Genomic DNA, 19,851 nt, shown 5'->3' with positions numbered 1-19,851 from the left:
TTTCTACAGAAATTTGGGAATAAGAAGTAATGGGGGATAAGCATAGAGAAGCTCAGAGGGCCTATGGGTGACTCTCCCTTTGGAGGGATCAGGGTCAAGAACCTGCTGCACCTGCTGTTGAGGGGAGAAGCAAAAAGGTTGCAGTATGGGTGGCCCTATCTATGGAAAATTCTCTCTGCCACTCTGACATTCAGAGACCACTCATTAGGTATCAGAATGGACCTGTTTAGTCTGTCTGCAATCACACTAGCATTCCCAGTTATGTGCATTGCTATGAGAAAGCCACCAGAAAAGATCATCCATTGCCACAGTCTCAGTGCTTCTTGACATAGTGGGTAAGATAGTACAGTTGTGTACCTACCATAAATGTAGATGTTCGAGTGTATTCATTGTTGCAGTCATTACACTTGGGTTATCCTGCTGGCAGGCTACCCGCAGTCGGCCTGAATTCCAAAGTCCTGGTCCGGCGTCGGTTGCTGTCACCTCTTCCCTGACGTCAGTGCACCAGGGGTATAAAAGATGCAGCCGATGCCATTTTCTTCAGTTTTTCTTGCCCCAGATGTCAGGTGCCCCCAAAAGGGTAGGCTAAAGCACATTGCTTATAAAAGCATGCACTAAAATAAACAATACCTTCATCTACAAACAAATACACCACATAGGTTGTATAGAATAGAGAAATACAGATAAGTTCCAGCAAAGAAAGGGGGATGGTGGGTGGGTAACCTGGACTGCAACAGTGAATACACTTGAACATCTGCATTTATGGTTGGTACACAACTGTACTATGTTCATCGTGTTTCACTGTTGCAGTCATTACACTTGGGTTGAATCCCAAAGCTGAGGTTGGGCGGCTGGGTCTAAATAGAATTAGGAGTGACAATAATGCCCTGAAGAACTACAGTGGCAAAGCCTGCTCTGGATTTAGAGTAAAGAGGTAAGTGGTAGTGCTTAGTAAAAGTGTGCACTGAAGTCCAAGTTGCAGCCTCTAAAATATCCTTGGTTGGTACTCCTCTGAGGAAGGCTGCTGAGGTGACTGCTGCCCTGGTAGAATGTAGTCTAATGCCCTTAGGCACTGATTTGCCATGTTGAGAATAGCAGAAGCGAATGCAGTGTCCTATCCATTTTGAAATAGTCTGCTTGGAGATAGCCTTTCCTTGTGATCCTGCAGCATATGCCACTAAAAGTTGCTCAGTCTTTCTGAAAGCTTTAGTTTTGTCCAAGTAGAAGCGTAGCTGTCTGTGTATGTCCAAAGAATGCAGAAGTCTCTCCCCTTTATTCTGTGGGTTCGGGTAAAAAGCAGGCAAATGAATGGTTTGGTTAAGAGCCACACTGGACACTACCTTAGGCATAAATGCTGGGTTTGTCCTTAGAGAAACCCTGTCTGGATGGAAGATAATAAAAGGTTCCACAGCCATTAATGCCTGTAGCTCTGAGACTCTTCTTGCTGAAGTTATTGCTAGGAGCAGAGCAGTTTTTCATGATAAGAATTTTATCTCAGCTGTATTGGCTGGCTCAAAAGGAGGCAGTGTGAGTCTTTCCAAGACAAAATTGAGGTCCCATGCAGGTATTGGTGCTCTCCTTGGAGGTCTTATGTTTTTAGCCCCCCTGAGGTACTGCCTAAGCAATGGATGTGAAAAAATAGGTGGGTCCGTACTGTAATGAGCTGAAATGGCAGAGGCATGGATCTTAATTGATGAGAAGGATAGGCCTTTGCCCAGCATCTCAGTTAGATATTGTAAAATCTGAGGAATATTTGGAGCAAGCGTGTCAATTCCTTGTGCCTGGTTCCAAGCACAAAATCTCTTCCATTTTTCTGCATAAGATTTTCTGGTACTGGGCCTCCTGGCCTCCAAAATAACATCCATAACCGCTTTAGAGAGAGGAGTATTCTGAATGGTTACACTATCCACCATACAGCTAGAGTTAGGGTTCTGAGTTGGCTGTGCAGGATCTGATTGTTTTGTTGGGTCAGTAAATGAGGAATTTGAGGCAATGTCCAGGCTGAGCCTTGAGACAAGCTCCTTAGGATTGGGTACCAGTGTTGACGTGGCCAATCCGGGGCAATCAGTATCATTTGTGGCTTCTCTTGTCTGACCTTTAGGAGTACCTTGGGAGGAGAGGCAGTGGAGGAAAAGCATATACTGTAAGGTTGTTCCAGCTGAATGACAAAGTATCCACTTTCCATGCTTGTTTGTGATAAGTCCTTGTGCAGAATCTCTGAAGTTGGCAGTTGTGAGGGGAGGCAAAAAGATCTATGTCTGGGCATCCCCATTTCCTTGTTATCATGTTGAAGATTTGTGGATCTAGTATCCACTCGTGAGGATCCATTAGGTTTCTGCTTAGTTTGTCTGCCAGAGCATTTGTTTTTCTTGGCAGGAATTGTGCTTGCAGGTGTACTTGGTAAGTCAATGCTGTGTTCCACAAAATCATGGTTTGTCTGCAGAGGGGGTAGGAATAGGAATGTGTGCCCACCCTGCTTGTTTATGTACCACATGACTGTGGTGCTGTCCATCTTTATCAGCAGCTTTCCTGGATGAAGTAGGTCCTTGAAGGCTGTCAGGGCATTTTGTACAGCTAGCATCTCTTTTTGATTGATGTGAAGATGCCTTTGGCTTGGGGGCCATGTGCCCTGAATACATTTTCCTGCCATGTGGGCCCCCCAGGCATAATCTGATGCATCTGTTGTTAGTGTTTGCCTGGCTGTGGGTAAAGTGAATGGCTGTCTCTTGTTGTGGTGACAGGCCCGTGCCCACCATCGAAACTCCTGTTGCAGTCAGGGAATGAGTGAAATTAATGATTCCAGGCTGTGGCAATGTTGAATCCAAACACTTTTTAGATACCATTGTAGTTTCCTCATATGCAGTCTTGCATATGGAATTAGCAGAATGCAGGATGCCATGTAACCCAGAGCCTGCAGAATTTTTCTTGCAGATAGCTGAGTTTTTGTTGCCATGCTTTCGAAGTAAGAAGTTAGTTGCCTTTGTTTGTCTGGCGTGAGATAAGCCATCTGGGCAGTAGTATTTAAGCTTGCACCCAGGAATATTATCTCTTGAGAGGGTACTAGTTTTGATTTCTTTTCGTTTACTGTGTACCCTAGGCAAATTAGTAATCTTTTTACAAACGCCAGATGCTTTAGTAGAATGTCTTTGGTCTCTGCTTGAATAAGGCAGTCATCCAAGTAGGGATATATTTGAATTCCTCTTTGTCTGCAGAATGCAATTACTGGTGCCAGGCATTTTGTGAAGACCCTGGGCACAGTAGATAAGCCAAAGGGCATTGCAGAGAATTGGTAGTGCATTCAGCCAGCTATGAATCTGAGGTATCTTCTGCAAGATTGTCTGATTGGGACATGCAGGTATGCCTCTTTGAGGTCCAAAGTTACAAGCCAAGCCTTCTTGCCCAGCATGGGCAGAAGCTGTTGTAGAGTCAACATTTTGAATTTTGGAACGTCCAGAAAAGTATTTAGAATAGACAGGTCCAGAATTGGTCTTCATGCTTTGTGCTTTCTTGGTACTAAGAAAAGTCTTGAGTAAAATCCTTGTCCCTGCTCTTGTTGTGGCACTGGCTGAATAGCCCTCATGTCCATGAGAGATGAAACTTGTTTTTGTGCCTCTGCCCATTGATTGTGTGGCAGGTCTGGCATACCTTTTGCCTTTGGAAGGGTGTGAAAGTGGAACCTGTAGCCCTGAGAGACTATATTTAAGACCCATTTGTCCTGGGTGATCATTTGCCAATTTTGTGAAAAAAGTGCTAGCTTTCCCCCTAAGGGTGCTGCCAAAAGATAAATGCTTGGCATTGGCAGAGGGAAGTCATTGGGACTGTTTCCTAAACGGCTGTGATTTGCCTTCTCCGCTTTTGGAGGTAGAAGCACCCCATTGTTTGGGCCTGTATAAGCCCTGGGGCTGTTGTCTGCCTCTAGGGTGTCTGTATCTGCCTCTTTGTGGCCTGTCTGACACGGGAAAGGACCAATTCTTAGAAGGCCAGTTTCTGCTAAATCTGGGTGGCTGTACCTGTAAGAAATCCTTTACTGTCTGCATAGATTTAGCTTTATCCTCCATTTTCTTCAATACCTCTGCTGCCTTAACACCAAACAAAGTATCATGCTGTAATGGAGCATCCAATAATTTTGCTTTAACATGATCAGGCAGTCTGTTCCTTTAACCAAGCATGCCTTCTAATGACAGAACCTGTTACAGCGGCCCTGCAAGAGGCCTCCAGTGAATCATAACCACATTGCAAAGTATGCTTTCCCACTTGTTCAGCTGCATGCAATAAATCCTGCATTTCCTTGTTCTCAGAACATTTAGAATTTGTCAACATTTTCTGTTTTAGCGGAGACATTAAGTATTGCTGATATTTAAGCATATGAAACTGACAATTTAAAGCCCTTACAGCCAAGGTAGCAGAAGTGTAAACCTTTTCCCCCCATCTGTCCAGTGCCCTTAAATCTCTATCTGAGGGGACAGGGTTTTTTTGCAGTAGCGGCATTGACCCCTTTGGGACCCTGAGAAATAGTTTCTGGGTCAGCAGCAGGGTTTTTATATAGAAATTTATGAGAATCTGGAACCCTGTAGTATATGTCTGGCTTAACAGGTGCAGGAGGTAAAGAGTCGGGAGACAGGCCGGACTCTGAAAATACATCATCTACAATGTCTAGAACAGGTGGAATAGCAAGAGGTCTGTGCTGAGGTAGTAAAAGAAAGTCTCTGATCCTTTTCTTAGAATCTGAGTAACCTTGGCTCTCCCAGTGGAAATGCTCCCTCATGGTATGCAGGGTTTCCCCAAAGGAGTAATCCTCAGGAGGAGAAGCTGAAGGAATAGATTCTTCAGTATCAAAATCCTCATAGGGAGGAATAGAGCATCACTGTTCTGAAGAGGAGTCAGAGGAAATGGAAACCTGATCAGAGGAATCCTATTCAGTGTCTTGCCTAGGCCTCTTATCAGGAGGGGGATGGGAACCCCTGATCAAAGTAATTAGGTCTTCGGCCATTTTGAGCATCTGTTTCTTAGGCATGGAAGTCTGTCCTGGAGAGTGCTTTACTTGTTTCTTTGTCTTTAAAACTGTTTTGGTCTTTGTCTTGGATGCTGAAGTTGGCTTGATATAAAGCTGTGTAGGTCTGAAAATACCCTCAGGAGCCGATGCCTGCTCAGCGGCTCTGGACCTATCTTAGGGATTAGTTTCTGAAGGCCCAATACCTTGAGTATCCAAAGGCCTAGTTGTCTCCACGTGGGAGTCAGAGGCGGCCTGTGGCTCTGAGGTAGCGGGTGTCAGGGGCTGCGAAAGCGCCTTACTGAGAACCGGTGACTGGCCTAGAAGAGGCTTCGTCGTCGGTTTTGGACCTCGGATGCCTGTCCTTTTCTTTTTCCTTGCACTTTTTAAGAACTCCAGTCGTCGGCTGTTCCAACGGCATTATATAGTTAAACCTTTGGCCAAAGTTATGAAACACAAAATCGTACCAACGCTTAATAGTGCATTGGTTAAATCTAGCACAAAACCGACAACTAGCAACGTCGATGTCAGGGCCTAGGCAAGGAATACAGTAAGAATGAAAATCCTTATGAGGTATTTGCGTCCCACAAGAAATACAATTGTTAAATTTTTCTGACATCGATCTGGAGCAAGAAAAAAGTTTCCCCAACAGGGTACTTAGCTTTATTGAAGACTTCGGATCTGAAATTCAATTTTGAAAATCTAAGGAGCCGGCCGACCGGCACTTGCGAACTGCTTTTGCTTCGGGCACCGTGTGGCAAGAAAGACTGAAGAAAATGGCGTCAGCTGCATCATTTATACCCCTGGCGCACTGACGTCAAGGAAGAGACGACAGCAACTGACGGTGGACCAGGACTTTGGAACTCAGGCCGACTGTGGGTAGCCTGCCAGCAGGATAACCCAAGTGTAATGACTGCAACGGTGAAACACGATGAACATCTGGTTCCTCTTTGTTTGTTGATATACTAGACTACAGACATATTGTCCTTCTGAACAGTAATCATCCTGGAGCGGCAAACGTCTTAAAAGGCCTGCAACACTAGGATGACTGCTCTCATTTCCAGGACATTGTTATGTGTCTTGGTCTCTTCTGGGGACCATGATGTACCTTGGAATGTCATTCCGAAGTAAAGCGTCCCCACCCCAGTTGGGAGGTGTCCGTGGCCATCATTGCAGTGGGCAGGGGAGGAACAAATGGAAGGCCTTGAGAAACTACATCCAAGTGAAGCCATCAAAGAATATATCTTTTGCAAGCTTGTGTGATCTTGACTGGGGAGGATAAAGACTGCTGAAGAATGGATCACTTCACTGTACTGAGAGGGTCCATTGCAGACCTCACATGTGAAACCTGGCTAAAGGGACTAGGGTGATAGCTGATGCTATGGATCCCAAGGTTTGTAAGATTAGTTTTGGAAAAGAAGAATCCAGGATTACTTTCTTGACCTGGGATCTGAGTGTCTGGATATGAGCTGGAGGAAGAGAGGCTATCTGACTGACCGTGTATAGACTAGCACCTATGAACTCCAGACTCTGCTTAGGTGGGAGTTGTGATTTGCAGTAACTGACTGTGATGTCTAGGTGGAGATACAATTGGAGGAAGTAATCCCTTGCCTGTAGGAGAAGATGCCTGGTTGAGGCAGTTAGAAGCCAGTCATCTAGGTACGGAAACACTCAGCATCCCAGCAGTCTCAGGTGAGCTGCTACCTCTGTCATGCATTCAGTGAACACGTTGGGGGCTGTGGTGAGACTAAAGGGCGGTGCTCTGAACTGGTAACGACTGGCTCCCAGTTGGAAGAGCAGATATCTTCTGGAGTGCCTGTTCATTTTGATGTGATAGTATGCATCCTGAAGATCTACTGAGCACATCCAATCGCCCTTTCTCAGTAGCGGCAAAATGGACTGAACTGTGACCATCCGGAACCTTGAATATTTCACAACTTGATTTAGTTTGCTGATATCCAGGATGGATCACAAGTCCCCTGTCTTCTTTGGCACTAAGAAGAATATTGAGTAGGTCCTAGATCCTATCTGGTCTGGAGGGACCTTCTGGATGACTATTTCAGAGCAGCTTTTCAATTTCTAATGCTGCCATCCCTCTCTGACTGGGTGGAACACCAGGGATTCTTTTCAATCTTGTAGGGGGAATTTTGGACAATGGTGTGACATAACCTCTGGATATAATTCTCTGCACCCTGGAATATTGCATAGTGGTGCAGTGGTTTGCGTTGCAAAACATTCTCTGGATTGATTCTCAGCTGGGGTGCCTTCTGTGTGGAGTCTGCATGTCCTCTCTGCATTCACGTGGGCTTTCTCCGGGTGCTCCAGTTTCCTCCCATGTTACAAAGACATGCATCTGGAGTGTTTCTCCCCGGGCCACCACTGAAAATTCACTCATTCCAAGTCAGACTTTCCAGTAAACAAATGTTAAATAAATAAATACATTTTGTTATGGATACCCAGGCTCTGGAGCACAGACAAACACCCTCTCCCTGACTGCCCTCCAGAAGGCAACAGTTGGGCCACCTTTTGGAAGTGCTGGTGGGGTCTGTCCAAGAAGGAATCCTAGGAAACCCTGGTTCTGCGGGCTATCTCTGCCACAGGGGTGGCATCTTCTGTTCCCCCTCTGCCTATGGGAGAACTATCTCCTCCTGAGTCTTGAAATGGACGTTGGGATTTGTGTTTCTACCTCCTCACTGATTCCAGGAAAAGGGCCTTTGAGGGGTAGAAAAAAGTATTCCTTCTTGCTCACATCTGGAGAACATGTCTTTTACTTTTGGCCCAAATAATGAAGATCCATCAAATGGAGCACTGATGAATGAAGACTTGAAGGGCTCTGCAAAGTCACATAGGTACATCCAGGCATGTCTTCTAATGGTTATGCCTGAACCTGCCAACTGTGAGGTACCTTCCACTGCATGGGAAATCAGCCTCATGGGCATATTAGTTATACATTGAAGGGTAGCCAGTTGCGAAGAGACTCTATTTTTTCCTCCGCAGACATACACCCAGAAAGCCATCTGAAGAGGTCCTTAATAAAATCACTTTACGGTGTCTTGAAATGTGCCAAATAATTCAACTACTAAAGAGAAAAGGATGCTGATGCATAATCATGCTGACCAAATCTGTCCAAGGTTCTAGATGCCCTGTTGGGGGATGGACAGAAGAGCTCTGCTCTGCATGCTCTATTCTTCGTGGCTACTGCCACAACCATGGCATCAACTGGGACCCCCTCGCTCCAGTGTGAACTGTCCTTTGGGGCACAAGAAATGTATCTGGATGCTTAGGGATGGGCTCCACAGTATCCAGTTCCTTCCATACCTGTCGAGAAACAAGGTCTATAAGTTCATTAGCCTGGGGGGGGTGGGGCACCAAGACGGAGTGAGGACAGACCTGAAAGCCTCCAGGAACACTGATTCCTCTTGGGAAGAGGTGTTGGAAGACCAACCAACTTTTTGTTTTATGAGTTCAAGAATGTCTCCAAAGGAGACGTCTTCAGGTGGTGATCTGGGGGACCCTTGGCCTTCATCAGAATTGGTGTCCTCAGTGAGAGAGTCCTGAGGGGAATCTAAGTGTCTCCTTTTACATGTTCTCTTCCAAGGGACCTCATCAGTAGGATGGTCTGGTGAGGTGTCAGAAGCATTAGGGGAGTCTTGAGGGACCGACTGGAGACTTGAAGGGATTGGCTGTCCCAGTGTAATAAAAGAGCAAGGCTCAGAGTAAAGACTCAAAGGTGGTAGAGTGATCTGATCCATGGGGTTAGGGATGTCTTTTCTCTAGGTAAAGAGAATGCCCTCTCCACAATCTTGAAGGCAGAGCACTTAGGGAGATCGAAGCCGGAGGTAGCTGAGCTGATAATTTCTGCACCAAAGGGCCCTGAAACCCTGTAAAGACTCCACTCTGAGGATGTAGATGGACCCGACCTATCCAGAGCCGAAGCTCCAAGGGGTAGGGATGGCTCCAGTAACTTTGGAGTTGACTCTGGTCACCTGGATCTGGTGCTGATGCTTTGACTCAGGGCATCCTCTGGTTGTGAGAGAGCTGGATGGCTCTGGGAAGTGACCAGAGTCAAAGAACAAGCTGTCTTCAGATCTGATGAGGACATCCCACAGGGGTGTGGGATCCAAGGCCTCTGAAACAGTAGAATGAAGACTTGAAGGGCTCTACAAAGTCACATAGGCACATCAAGGCATGTCTTTTAATGGCTATGCCTGAACCTGTCAACTGTGAGGTACCTTCACTGCATGGGAAATTAGCCTCATGGACATATTAGTTATAGATTGAAGAATAGCCATTTGCGAAGAGACACTTTTTTTCCTCTGTAGACGTAGACCCAGAAAGACATCTGAAGATCTCTTTAGTCAAATCACTTTATGGTCTCATGAAATGTGCCAAGTAGGTCACATTGGAGAAGGAGAAACAAAGGGGGACTAGTCGTGGGCAAGCTCATGGATTCGATGGGAGAGTGACCTGGAATTATCCCCATCTAGCTCTGAGCTCTGAGGAATTTCCTCATCATCCTATCCACTTCAGCCTTGGACATACTCCTGGAAGACCTGAGAGAGCAGCTAGTGGATGGTGGCCGAGAATGCTTGTGAGGAGACTCCTGCAAAAAGGGAGAAGAGAGTCGAGAAGGTATCAGATCTCTTAAATTAAGATGTGACTAGATCTGAGGCAATTTTGATTTCGGAGCAGTAGAATTCAAAGTGGTCGGATCTGACTTTTTTGACACTTTTGTAGGTGGCAGTGAGGAAGGAGCCAAAGATGTTGTAGAATGTGAAAATCTCTTTCTAGACTCTTTTATCCTTGGGAGCTGAGTCGGGCTTTCCTTTCTCAGACTTCTATGGATGGGTTTGAGTCTCATCTGAAATAAAGGAAAAAGAAGGGGAAGAAAGAAGACACTTTAAAACAAGTTTATTTTGTCTGTCCATGAATGCTCTGGAGTTGAAGCTGGCAGAAATTGTACAATCTGTATCTAAATGGGCAGTAGATGTATTTCCTGTGGGCATCCGAATTAGGTATTTTGTGCCCACAGGTGATACATTTCTTGAATCCAGTTGGTTTATCAGTCATCTGAGTGGACTTAAAGAAAGGAAAGGCCTAAAAGAAAAAACAATCAATTGTAAAAAGTTAGAAGAAATATATATATATCTTTTTAAGATAGGAAAGACTACCAACAATGGTAGACAAGAATACCCTAAAAGGGGTAGGACGAGGACATATAGCTATAAGAAAAAGTGAAGTGCCAACAATGGTACTGGACAGAAGTATCAAGTTCTCTGTAAAAGTCACAAAGGGAGTCAACTAGTGGAAGAAAATTACTGGAAAAAGACAGGAAGGTGACAGAAAACTAATAGCTTATTTAAAGAGAAAATTTTAAAGTTCTCACTGTTTTAATCTAGAAAAACACCAATAGCTTGACAGTGAGAGGATTCGCATCTTTAACAATATGGCGGCAAACGAGATCTGAAGTATGTTAAGTTTGCAGGGCATTATGGGTAAATGGAGGAGCTCAAGAGTTTTGGATCCAAAGATCTGGGAGAAGCGGTTGAGTCAAATCCAATGAATGAAAATGACAACATCAGATATGGTACTTTAAAGTCTAGGGACAGAGTTTGGAATATTTTTTCTTCTTAAAGCTTTGTGTTTTGGGATTCTTATAAAAATTGTGAATAGAGGTCTGAGAAAAATAATATTCCTGAACACTCACTGACAGAAAGCCTGCAGGTGAAATTGTGCTTCCTGGTTTGACTGTGATACAAAAAAAAATGTTAACCACAATGGTCTCTTCTTGACACTAGGGTTTCTGGTTATCCACATTAGCAAACATTTGTCACACCATATACATATGTAATGGGAAATATAACATTGCTGATAGACAAATGGAATTTTAAAAATGTACCTTACTGAGTAAAGTTTTTCAAAGGAATGAGAAATGCTAAAATTAGGAAGACAATTTGCAATGAGTGTGGGTAGGTGTATGTATTAATGGGCATAATAAAATGTTAGTAATACTAGTGTAGTTTATTTGAATAGCAAGCAAGTGCTGTAATACTGTGTGTCGATGTACATGGGCAGCACTAGGTAAAGATGACATTAGAGTTAGGATGGATAACAGAAGGATAACGGAGTATCACAGTATGTACCAGTACTTAGCCTAACTGGTAGAATGGGGTGTTATGTGGGACCAGGTGATGCACTGCTAATTATAACCACATCAAAGTAATCTACAGTAGGCATAGTAATGTCAAATTATTTAGTGAGGTAAAAACAACTGTTATTGTTATGTGACTTTTATGATAAAGTACAGAGATAACAAAAAAGAATTTAAGGTATTGGTGTCTAAACAAAGTGAAAGAGGGTCTTTAGAAGTGAGAATACTGAAGGCCAAGACCACCCCATATGCCAGTTGTACAAAACTGGACTTAATTTATTCAGCTCCAGGATCAATACTGCTCAAGGCAACAGCAATGTCCTGAAAGCGGTGACCGCATTTTATTAATGTGTGACTTAGCCAAGTATACATTATTACATACCTGGCTGTAGCAAAAATGTCTGCAGCTGTTTCTACTTTGGCTCCTCCTTTGTAAGGAAACAACATGGAGGATAAAAAGCCTTGAATTTTCCTCACGTACTGATTAATATAATGGAGGAAATGTTAATCAACACATCCTGCATACAAAAATACAGTGGGAAGCATTAAGCATAATTATTAAGTAATGTGCATACTTTATTACATGCTATTGCTGTTTTGAAAGTGTCTGTTTCTCAGATTTTTCCTCTATAATAACCAGCAAATGAAAGGTAAAGATGAATTGTGTAATACTAATGGCAGATACCTCTAAGAGCACCAATTCTGTTGCAGTCTAATGGTTCAATCCCACGCTCAAGATGCCCATACACATTGCTTTTTATCAACACATCCTCTGGGAAAATATGCCGGATTAGGTATCTTGCAGCTAGTTCTGGTCTTGCTTTCCTCTTAGCTACATACATGACAGAAAAGGGCACGTGAACATTCCTCCATGGGTTGCCAAGGCATTCTAAGAAAAACAAAGAACCAAAAGATAATACATCCAAGGAATGGAATACTGACAAGCTTCAGTACTGTTACTACATACCAGTAAAGAAATGTTCATGGTTTCTACCACAATTAACTTGCACACTACAAAGAACTTGTTAAAATGATATACATTAAATGCTGCAACTGTATAAAAAAAAGAAGTTATGTACTTACCATAACGTTCCATGTGAGTTGTTCATCTCGCCTTTATTCTTCCATCGGCTCCGAATCGGCCGCTTTACTAGCTAAAGATCTCAGAATAGCTCGAGGCCAGGCCCCTATCCCATGATGCTCTCTGTCCTACCCCAGATCTAGTTTGCTGAACTCAGCATGAGCAAGTATAACTCACCAAATACTCCAGCCAGAGTAAGAAATCCCAGAACAAGACTACCAGACCCCAAGTCTACCCGTTCTTTGAGACCCTGGAGGGGGAAGGTGGGTGGGAATGTAAGAATAAAGATGAGATGAACAACTCGCATGGAACGTTATGGTAAGTACAATAACTTCTTTATGTGAAGTTGTTCAATCTCGCCGTTTATTCTTACACATGGGTAGCATCCCAAGCACCCTAATCCTGGGTGGCTTACGGGAGTATATTCCTGAGGACAGTGGAACCAAAGGAAGCCCTGTCCCTAGAGGCCCTGTCCACTTTGTAAAGAGTGATAAAAGTATGAGGCTTAGACCAAGTGGCAGCTGCTCATATAGTGTCCAAAGGTAAATGAGCCGTATAAGCTGAAGACGTGGAGACAGCTCTAGTTGAATGAGCCTTCACGCCATGTTCTAATGTTTGGTTCGCTGAAGAGTAGATAAGTTTGATGCAGTCAGTTAACCACTTGGAAAGGGTAACTTTAAAAACGGGTAATCCTTTCTTGGCGTCAGCATAAGATACAAACAGTTGGTCAGATCTTCTAAATTCCTTTGTCCTGTCCAAATAGAATCTCAATTGTCTGTGAACATCAAGTTTATGCAACATGTATTCCAACTGATTAGAATGATTACTGAAAAAGGTAGGAAGTTTAATAGTCTGGTTCAGATTGGTCTCAGAACACACTTTTGGCAAAAATGAAGGATTAGTCCTCAGAGATACCCTGTCTGGATGGAACACCAAATATGGTGGTTTGACAGAAAGGGCTTGAAGCTCAGATACCCTGCATGCTGAAGTAATGGCCACCAAGAAAATAGACTTCCAGGAAAGAAACTTCAACTGACAGGATGATGCGGGTTCAAAGGGGGGAAGAATAACATGGGACAACACAAAATTTAGATTCCAGGGAGTAAAGGGCTGTTTAACAGGAGGCCTAAGATGAATGGTGCCCTTAAGGAAGGCCCAACATAATATGCGAGTCATTAAGTTAGAACCTTCAGTTCCGAAGTGAAAATTTGAGATGGCAGCCAATTGGACTCTAACAGCGGCAGCCGCAGCACCTTCGTGAAAAAGCTTAGAGAGGAATTCCAGGATACTAGCAATTGGGGCAACAAAAGGATCAATGTTATTCTGAGAGGCCCAAAAAGGAAATCGCTACAATTTACTAGCATACAACTTTCTGGTGGAAGCCTTATGCGAAGATACAAGAATGTGCTGTACCTCCGAAGAAAAATCGCGTGACCTGGCTAGGTAGGGAATTGGAGCAGCCAAGCTGTCAGTCTGAGGGAACGAAGGGAGGGATGGCGGGCCCCTGACGAATGTGTCAATAGGTCTGGAACTGGGTCCAGAATCCTAGGTTCCTCCAGTTGATAGAGTCGGAGGAAGGGGAACCAAATCTGACAAGGCCAAAGAGGGGCTATTAAAATTAAGAACTTCAGAATCAGGGGTATAGGTGGAAAGGCATACAGGAGTCAAGGGGGCCAATCGTGTACGAGCGAGTCCCTTGGGCTGTCTCCTGGTGGGGGATTCAGGGCAAAGTAGCTTCTGCACTTGGCATTCATAGGGGATGCAAACAGGTCGCAGCAATGCTGATCCCATCTGCGGAAAATCTTCTCCGCAACTTAGTTTTTGAGAGACCACAGAATGCTCTGCTCAATTTGTCCGCTATCACGTTGGATTTCCCCGGGATATGCGTTGCTATCACAAAGCACCCGGTCGACACAGCCCACTGCCAAATTCTCAAGGCCTCTTGACACAGGGGATAAGACTTCGTTCCTCCTTGCTTGTTGATGTACCAGACTACCGACATGTTGTCCATCTGTATCGCAATCGTCTCTAGAGGCAGAGAGTTGTGGAAGTGCTGCAACGCCAAAAGCACCGCTCTCAGCTCCAGAACATTGATGTGTAACTGTGACTCTCTGTGCGACCAGGTGCCTTGGGCTGTTCTTCCCTGAAACCCCCCCCCCCTACCCTATCAGAAAAGTGTCCTTGGTCACCATGGCTGATGGCGGGGGGAGAACAAATGGTCGACCCACTGTAACTTGTTGGCTGGTCAACCACCAGTGAAGATCCTTCTTGCAAGAGTCCATAATCATGACTAAGAATGATATGGGAAGTTGTTGGTACGACCACTGGGTGAATAATAACCACTGAAGAATCCTCATGTGCATACGTCCCAGAGGAACTGCTATGAGCGTAGTTGCCATGGTGCCTAGGAGTTTCAGTACTTGATGGGCCGGTACCTTTCTTCTCCGCAGAATGTTCGAGACCTGTTTTTGGAGAGTGGCTATTCTGTCCAGGGGCAATCTTATTGTGGTGGTGGTAGTGTCTAGTTCTGCTCCGATAAAGGAGATACGCTGCAATGGCGACAACGTACACTTTTCGAAACTGATAGTGATGCCTAACTGAAAGCAGAGATTGAGAGTATGATCCCTGGACAGAAATAGTTGATGCCTGGAGGCGGCGGTAAGGAGCCAGTCATCCAGATACGGAAACACTCGGAATCCTAGACACCTCAAGTGAGCCGTAACCACTGCCATGCATCTGGCAAACACTCTGGGGGCTGCTGTGAGTCCAAAGGGCAGTTCTTGGAATTGGTAGTGACTGGCTCCCAGCCAGAAATGCAGATGATCTCTGGATGGCCTGGCCATTTTGATGTGGTAGTACGCATCCTTGAGATCTATAGAGCACATCCAATGACTACATTAACATCAAGTGTTTTCTGTCATATAAATAGATCTACTTTTGAACTAATTCCACCAGTTCAATGGTAGAGGATTAGTTGGTGCTCTAGACATCGTTCAATATTTAATAAGGATGCACATACATACATTTACACTTGGGATGTTAAAGAGAGTTTTTATAGGTCATATACGATTCTTGTTAGTGTAAATAGACAGTTATGGTTGAAACATCAATGTGTTTTGGTGATGTTTAAAAGCATGTGTAATTGTGTTAACAAGTTTTATCAAATGTAGCAAATATAGGGTCATTTGTAACTAAGCAATTGTGAATGTGTTTAACAAGTTTTATCAATGTTAGCAAATAGAGGTCATTTGTAACTAATGATTCATCACAAAGGTAATATGTGTGTCTTTTGTACTGTATTTGGTCATTGTTGTAGGAATGGCCATTTGTTCATATGGTGTCAACAACAATGGTTCCAAGTAATAGTCAATTATGGTGGTATACACCAGAAACAATAAGAAATGAGAAGTGTAGTTCTCACTCATAAATGGTCTACATTTCAATTATAGACATTAGTTAGTCAAAGAAAAATTTTAAAAAGTTTTAATATTTGATGACTGAATTCAATTTTTTATTCAAGGTGTTTTGGTTTCAAACAAAGATGTATAACACTTTTAAGTATATATTCAAAACATATATAATATATTTCTTCATTAAAAAAAAAAAAAAAAAAAAAAAAAAAAAAAAAAAAAAACATCATTTTTTAAAAAATGTCAACACTGTTATTGGGATTTACATCATTTCCTGTATATTGCTTTATAAACCAGGATGTGGGGAGGCATCCTTGTTTCCATTCAGAGCACATCCAATCACCCAATCCGAGGAATGGGAGAAGAGACTGAAGCGTGACCATCCAGAACTTCTCCTTCTTTACAAATGTGCTGAGTCTGCTGAGATCCAAGATGGGCCTCCAGTCCCCTGTCTTTTTTTGAAGTAAAAAGAATCTGGAGTAAGTTCTGGATCCTATCTGGTCTGCTAGGACTGGCTGGAGGACTCTCTTTTCCTGCAACCTCTGGATTTCTATGGCTGCTTGATCCCCGACACTGGGTGAAATGTCTGGGAATTTTTTGCCAACAGGTGGATTTTCTAAAAATGGGATGATGTATTCTCTGGTAACGATGCTTTGTACCCAAGAATCTGCTGTAACTCCTAGCCAGGCATCTGGATACAAAGTCAAGTGACCCCCGACTGCCTCCAGAGTAGGACAGTCGTGCCTCCTTTCAGGAGCGCTGATAGGGCATACCAAGGAACTGATCCCTGTCGCCCTGGTTCTGTGGACCCCCCTCTGCTGCCAGGACAGCATCTTCCATTATTGCCCCCTCCTCAGCCCCTGGAAGGGGGTTCACTACGTGTGTTCTGGAAAGCTCCTTGGGACTTTCGGAAGCACATTTTTCCACCTTTCTGCCCTTTGGGGTATGGTCTGGTAGGGGTGGAAAAACAGACACCTACGGCAGATAGAGTCTTTCCCACCTGCTCACACCTAGTGAGAGTCTCCTTGACTTTGGGCCCAAATAAAGAAGAGCCATCAAATGGGGTGTTGACAAAGGAAGACTTGAAGGCTTCCGCAAAGGAGCATAAGTGCATCAAGGATGGTCACCGAAGAGCTATCGCTGAACCCGCTGCCTGACTCGAACCATCGGCTGCATAGGAAATGAGCCACATGGACGAGTTCACAATGGAGTTAAGGTTAATAAGTTGTGCTGTCACTTTGTCAGAGACAGCTCCATCTGTATGACCCTGCACAGTATATCCAATCTCTTCCAGGAGATCTCTTTGAAGACGGGTGAAATGAGTCAAATAGTTAAGAGATCGCATAGCAAATGTTGCAGAACTAAAGATGCATTTCCCATATCTGTTCATCATCCTAGAATCCCTATTAGGAGGATGGAGAGTGGAAGATATTTCTCACATCTCTTTCTTGATGGCCACTGCCACCACCATGGCATCAACAGGGACTCCCTTAGTGAGGAACATCTTGTCTTGGGAGAAATGATAAATTTGCTGGGCCTCCATGGGACCGGTTCCATAGAATCAGGAGATTCCCACGCCCTTCGAGCGACCAATTCCATCAACTCGTCGAAGGGTGGAGTCACCCAGGAGGTGGAAGGTTGAGACCCAAAGGCCTTCAAGAGCACCGACTCATCCTCAGTAGGGCTAACGGACTGCCAGTCACCCCTCTGCTTTAGGACTTCCAGGATATCCGCAAAGTAGATATCCTCCGAGGGGGACCATTCTGATTCCTCTAAGTCAGTGTCTGATGTCAAAGATTCCTGAGGGGAATCTAAATGCCTCCTCTTACATAATCTCTTCCTAGGAACCTCATCAGGGGGGCTTCTGGTGAGGTCTCAGCAGAGCAAGGGCCACCCAATGGGGTTACCTGAGGCTCCGGGTCTCGATGCTTCACAGGGACCTGCGATGTAGACGCAGAATGCGGCACTTTAGGGGAGGAAGGACCTGATGATGTGTGTGTTTTAGATGACATAACCCTTATCATGGCATCGAAGGCACCACTGCTCTGACCCGAGGAAGCTGCTGGTTCCAAAGAAGACAGCAACCTCCCCGGCGCTGAGACAGTGGGCTCTGAACCAGAGGATGGAGCCGAGCTCATCCCCACAGAAGCCCCGAGAGGAAGGGTCAGAACCGACGCATCGGTTCGACCCCCCCCCCTCCGTAACCGATGAGAAAGTGTCGGCTCCGAGGGCTCCACAACCATCAGATCCTCCTCCTCCAGCTCCGAAGGTCCTGCTTGGCTAGAGTAGTCACACCCAGTGACTACCCTGTTGGGTCAAAGCCGATAGCAATTTAGCCAGTGCCTGGTTCTCCAGAAGCCACTGCACATCCACATCAGAAAGGGTCCTCGAAGAACGGGTTGAAGGAACCGAAGATGCCACCGATTGAAGGATGGGTGACTACAGAGTTTCGGAGACCAGTTCCAAGACCAAGGACTGGCTCCGAAACACCTGCGTGGTGCACAGCTCCAAAGACTGCGGAGCCGGCAATTGCACCTTCACAGAAAGGCTTGGAGCCGATGACCTGGGCTCTGAGAACGCCTTAGAAGACGTCAACCCCTTCGAGGACTTGGAGGTCTGGTCAGCCTTATCCAAGGTCCCTTAAAAATCTGGTTTCAACAAGCCTCTTTCTACCAGCTTCCTTCTTCTCTCTAATAAAACCCTACTGCTGAAGGAGTGGTAGATAGAGCAATCCTCCTGGAGGTGAACAGGCCCCAAACAATAAACACAATTTACATGTGCGTCCATAATGGACATCTTCTGCCCGCATTTTGGACACTTCTTGAAGCCAGATTTTTGCTTCTCCCTATGATCAGCCATGTTACAGCAAAAACAAAATACGCAAGTACACGATAGAAGTTGTCAGATCCCTGAACAACCTTCAATTTACTCCGCAAAATACGGTAACTCTAACCTAAAACACGGTTACTGTACTAACAACACTGCACACAGTAAATATCAAAGTCTAAGTTGCCCGATCCCTGTACAACTAAGGAATATAAATTTATGTTCTAACTAGTAAGCACCCCTATCTAAATAGCACACTATATATATATATATATATCTATATATATATATATATATATGTATTGTTGGAGCTTTTCTCCCCGGGCCTCCACTGAAAACGGGCTCCCCGAGCCCAGTGGACCTCCCCAGTTATCAAACTGGAATAAATAAATAAATATATATATATATATATATATATATATATATATATATATATATATATATATATATATATCTAAAGGATAGGGGTAACCAAAAAATGGCCAAGGCCTAAGAGCAACCGCTCTGTAACAAACAAAGGGATCTTAATTTTAAAGGATTCTAAAGGCTAACTCACCTAAACGTTATAATAATTAGAAAATACAACAAATTACTTCAATTATCTAAAGAAATGTAGCATAAAGTTTGTCAAAAACTTAATAAGAAAATTCTACTGGCCCGAGCTCTCCTACGACCTTCCGATCAGTTGCAGCAGCAAACTAGATCTGGGGTAGGACAGAGAGCATCATGGGATAGGGGCCTGGCCTCGAGCTACTCTGAGATCTTTAGCTAGTAAAGTGGCCAACTAGGAGCCAATGGCTCGGCTCCGAAGCCATGTGTAAGAATAAACGGCGAGATTGAACAACTTCACATCATTGTTTTACAATACAAATGTGGATTCTCAAAAAGTTTATCAAGGTTTTGTAGATGAATCAGATCTACAGAAATAGATTCAGCATAACTGGTTTAGTATAGTTATTAGCAAAAGCAGCACTTTCTGATAAAATAAAATGAGTTTGTTCATGTTTTAGTTACTTAATGGTATATGTATTTATTTCAGTTTGTTTACCAGGGCAGTACTCTGATTACAAGGGGTCTATATCACTTTGTTAAACTCTTAAAAGTTCGAACGTCATATGGTCGATACCATATGATCGAACTTTTAAAAGTTTTAACATTTCAACGGAGATCTCCGTACAGTGTGGAATGGGAAGATTTCCCTTTTCTGCACTGCAGTGCGATCTCGGAGATGGTATATTTAAAGAGCGGGGTGCAGTGGGGCTTGTCCACATTCTTAGACTATTCGGGCAGGTTTTTTCTTTGATTTATTTATTTTTATTACATTTTCAAACTTTTAAAAGTTCGATCACATGATGTCGACCATATGACGTTCAAACTTTTAAAAGTTCGATTA

At 44.0% G+C, this 19,851-nt stretch overlaps 1 protein-coding gene across 1 annotated transcript in view; it reads right to left on the bottom strand.

Annotated features, from left to right (window-relative positions):
• The window catches only part of BEND2 (BEN domain containing 2), a 1,535,652-nt gene that overhangs the window by 245,370 nt on the left and 1,270,431 nt on the right, over window positions 1-19,851 (bottom strand). The window contains exon 12 of the mRNA XM_044073057.1: window positions 11,827-12,030. Coding sequence (XP_043928992.1) covers window positions 11,827-12,030 — 204 coding nt within the window. The remainder of the gene's footprint in view (window positions 1-11,826; window positions 12,031-19,851) is intronic.

The sequence above is a fragment of the Protopterus annectens genome, chromosome 5.part1 (genome assembly GCF_019279795.1).
Source record: "Protopterus annectens isolate FY-2018-M chromosome 5.part1, PAN1.0, whole genome shotgun sequence".
NCBI classification, from domain to species: domain Eukaryota; kingdom Metazoa; phylum Chordata; order Ceratodontiformes; family Protopteridae; genus Protopterus; species Protopterus annectens.
The sequence above is the reverse complement of the archived record's forward strand: the minus strand, read 5'-3'. Positions and strand labels throughout refer to the sequence as shown.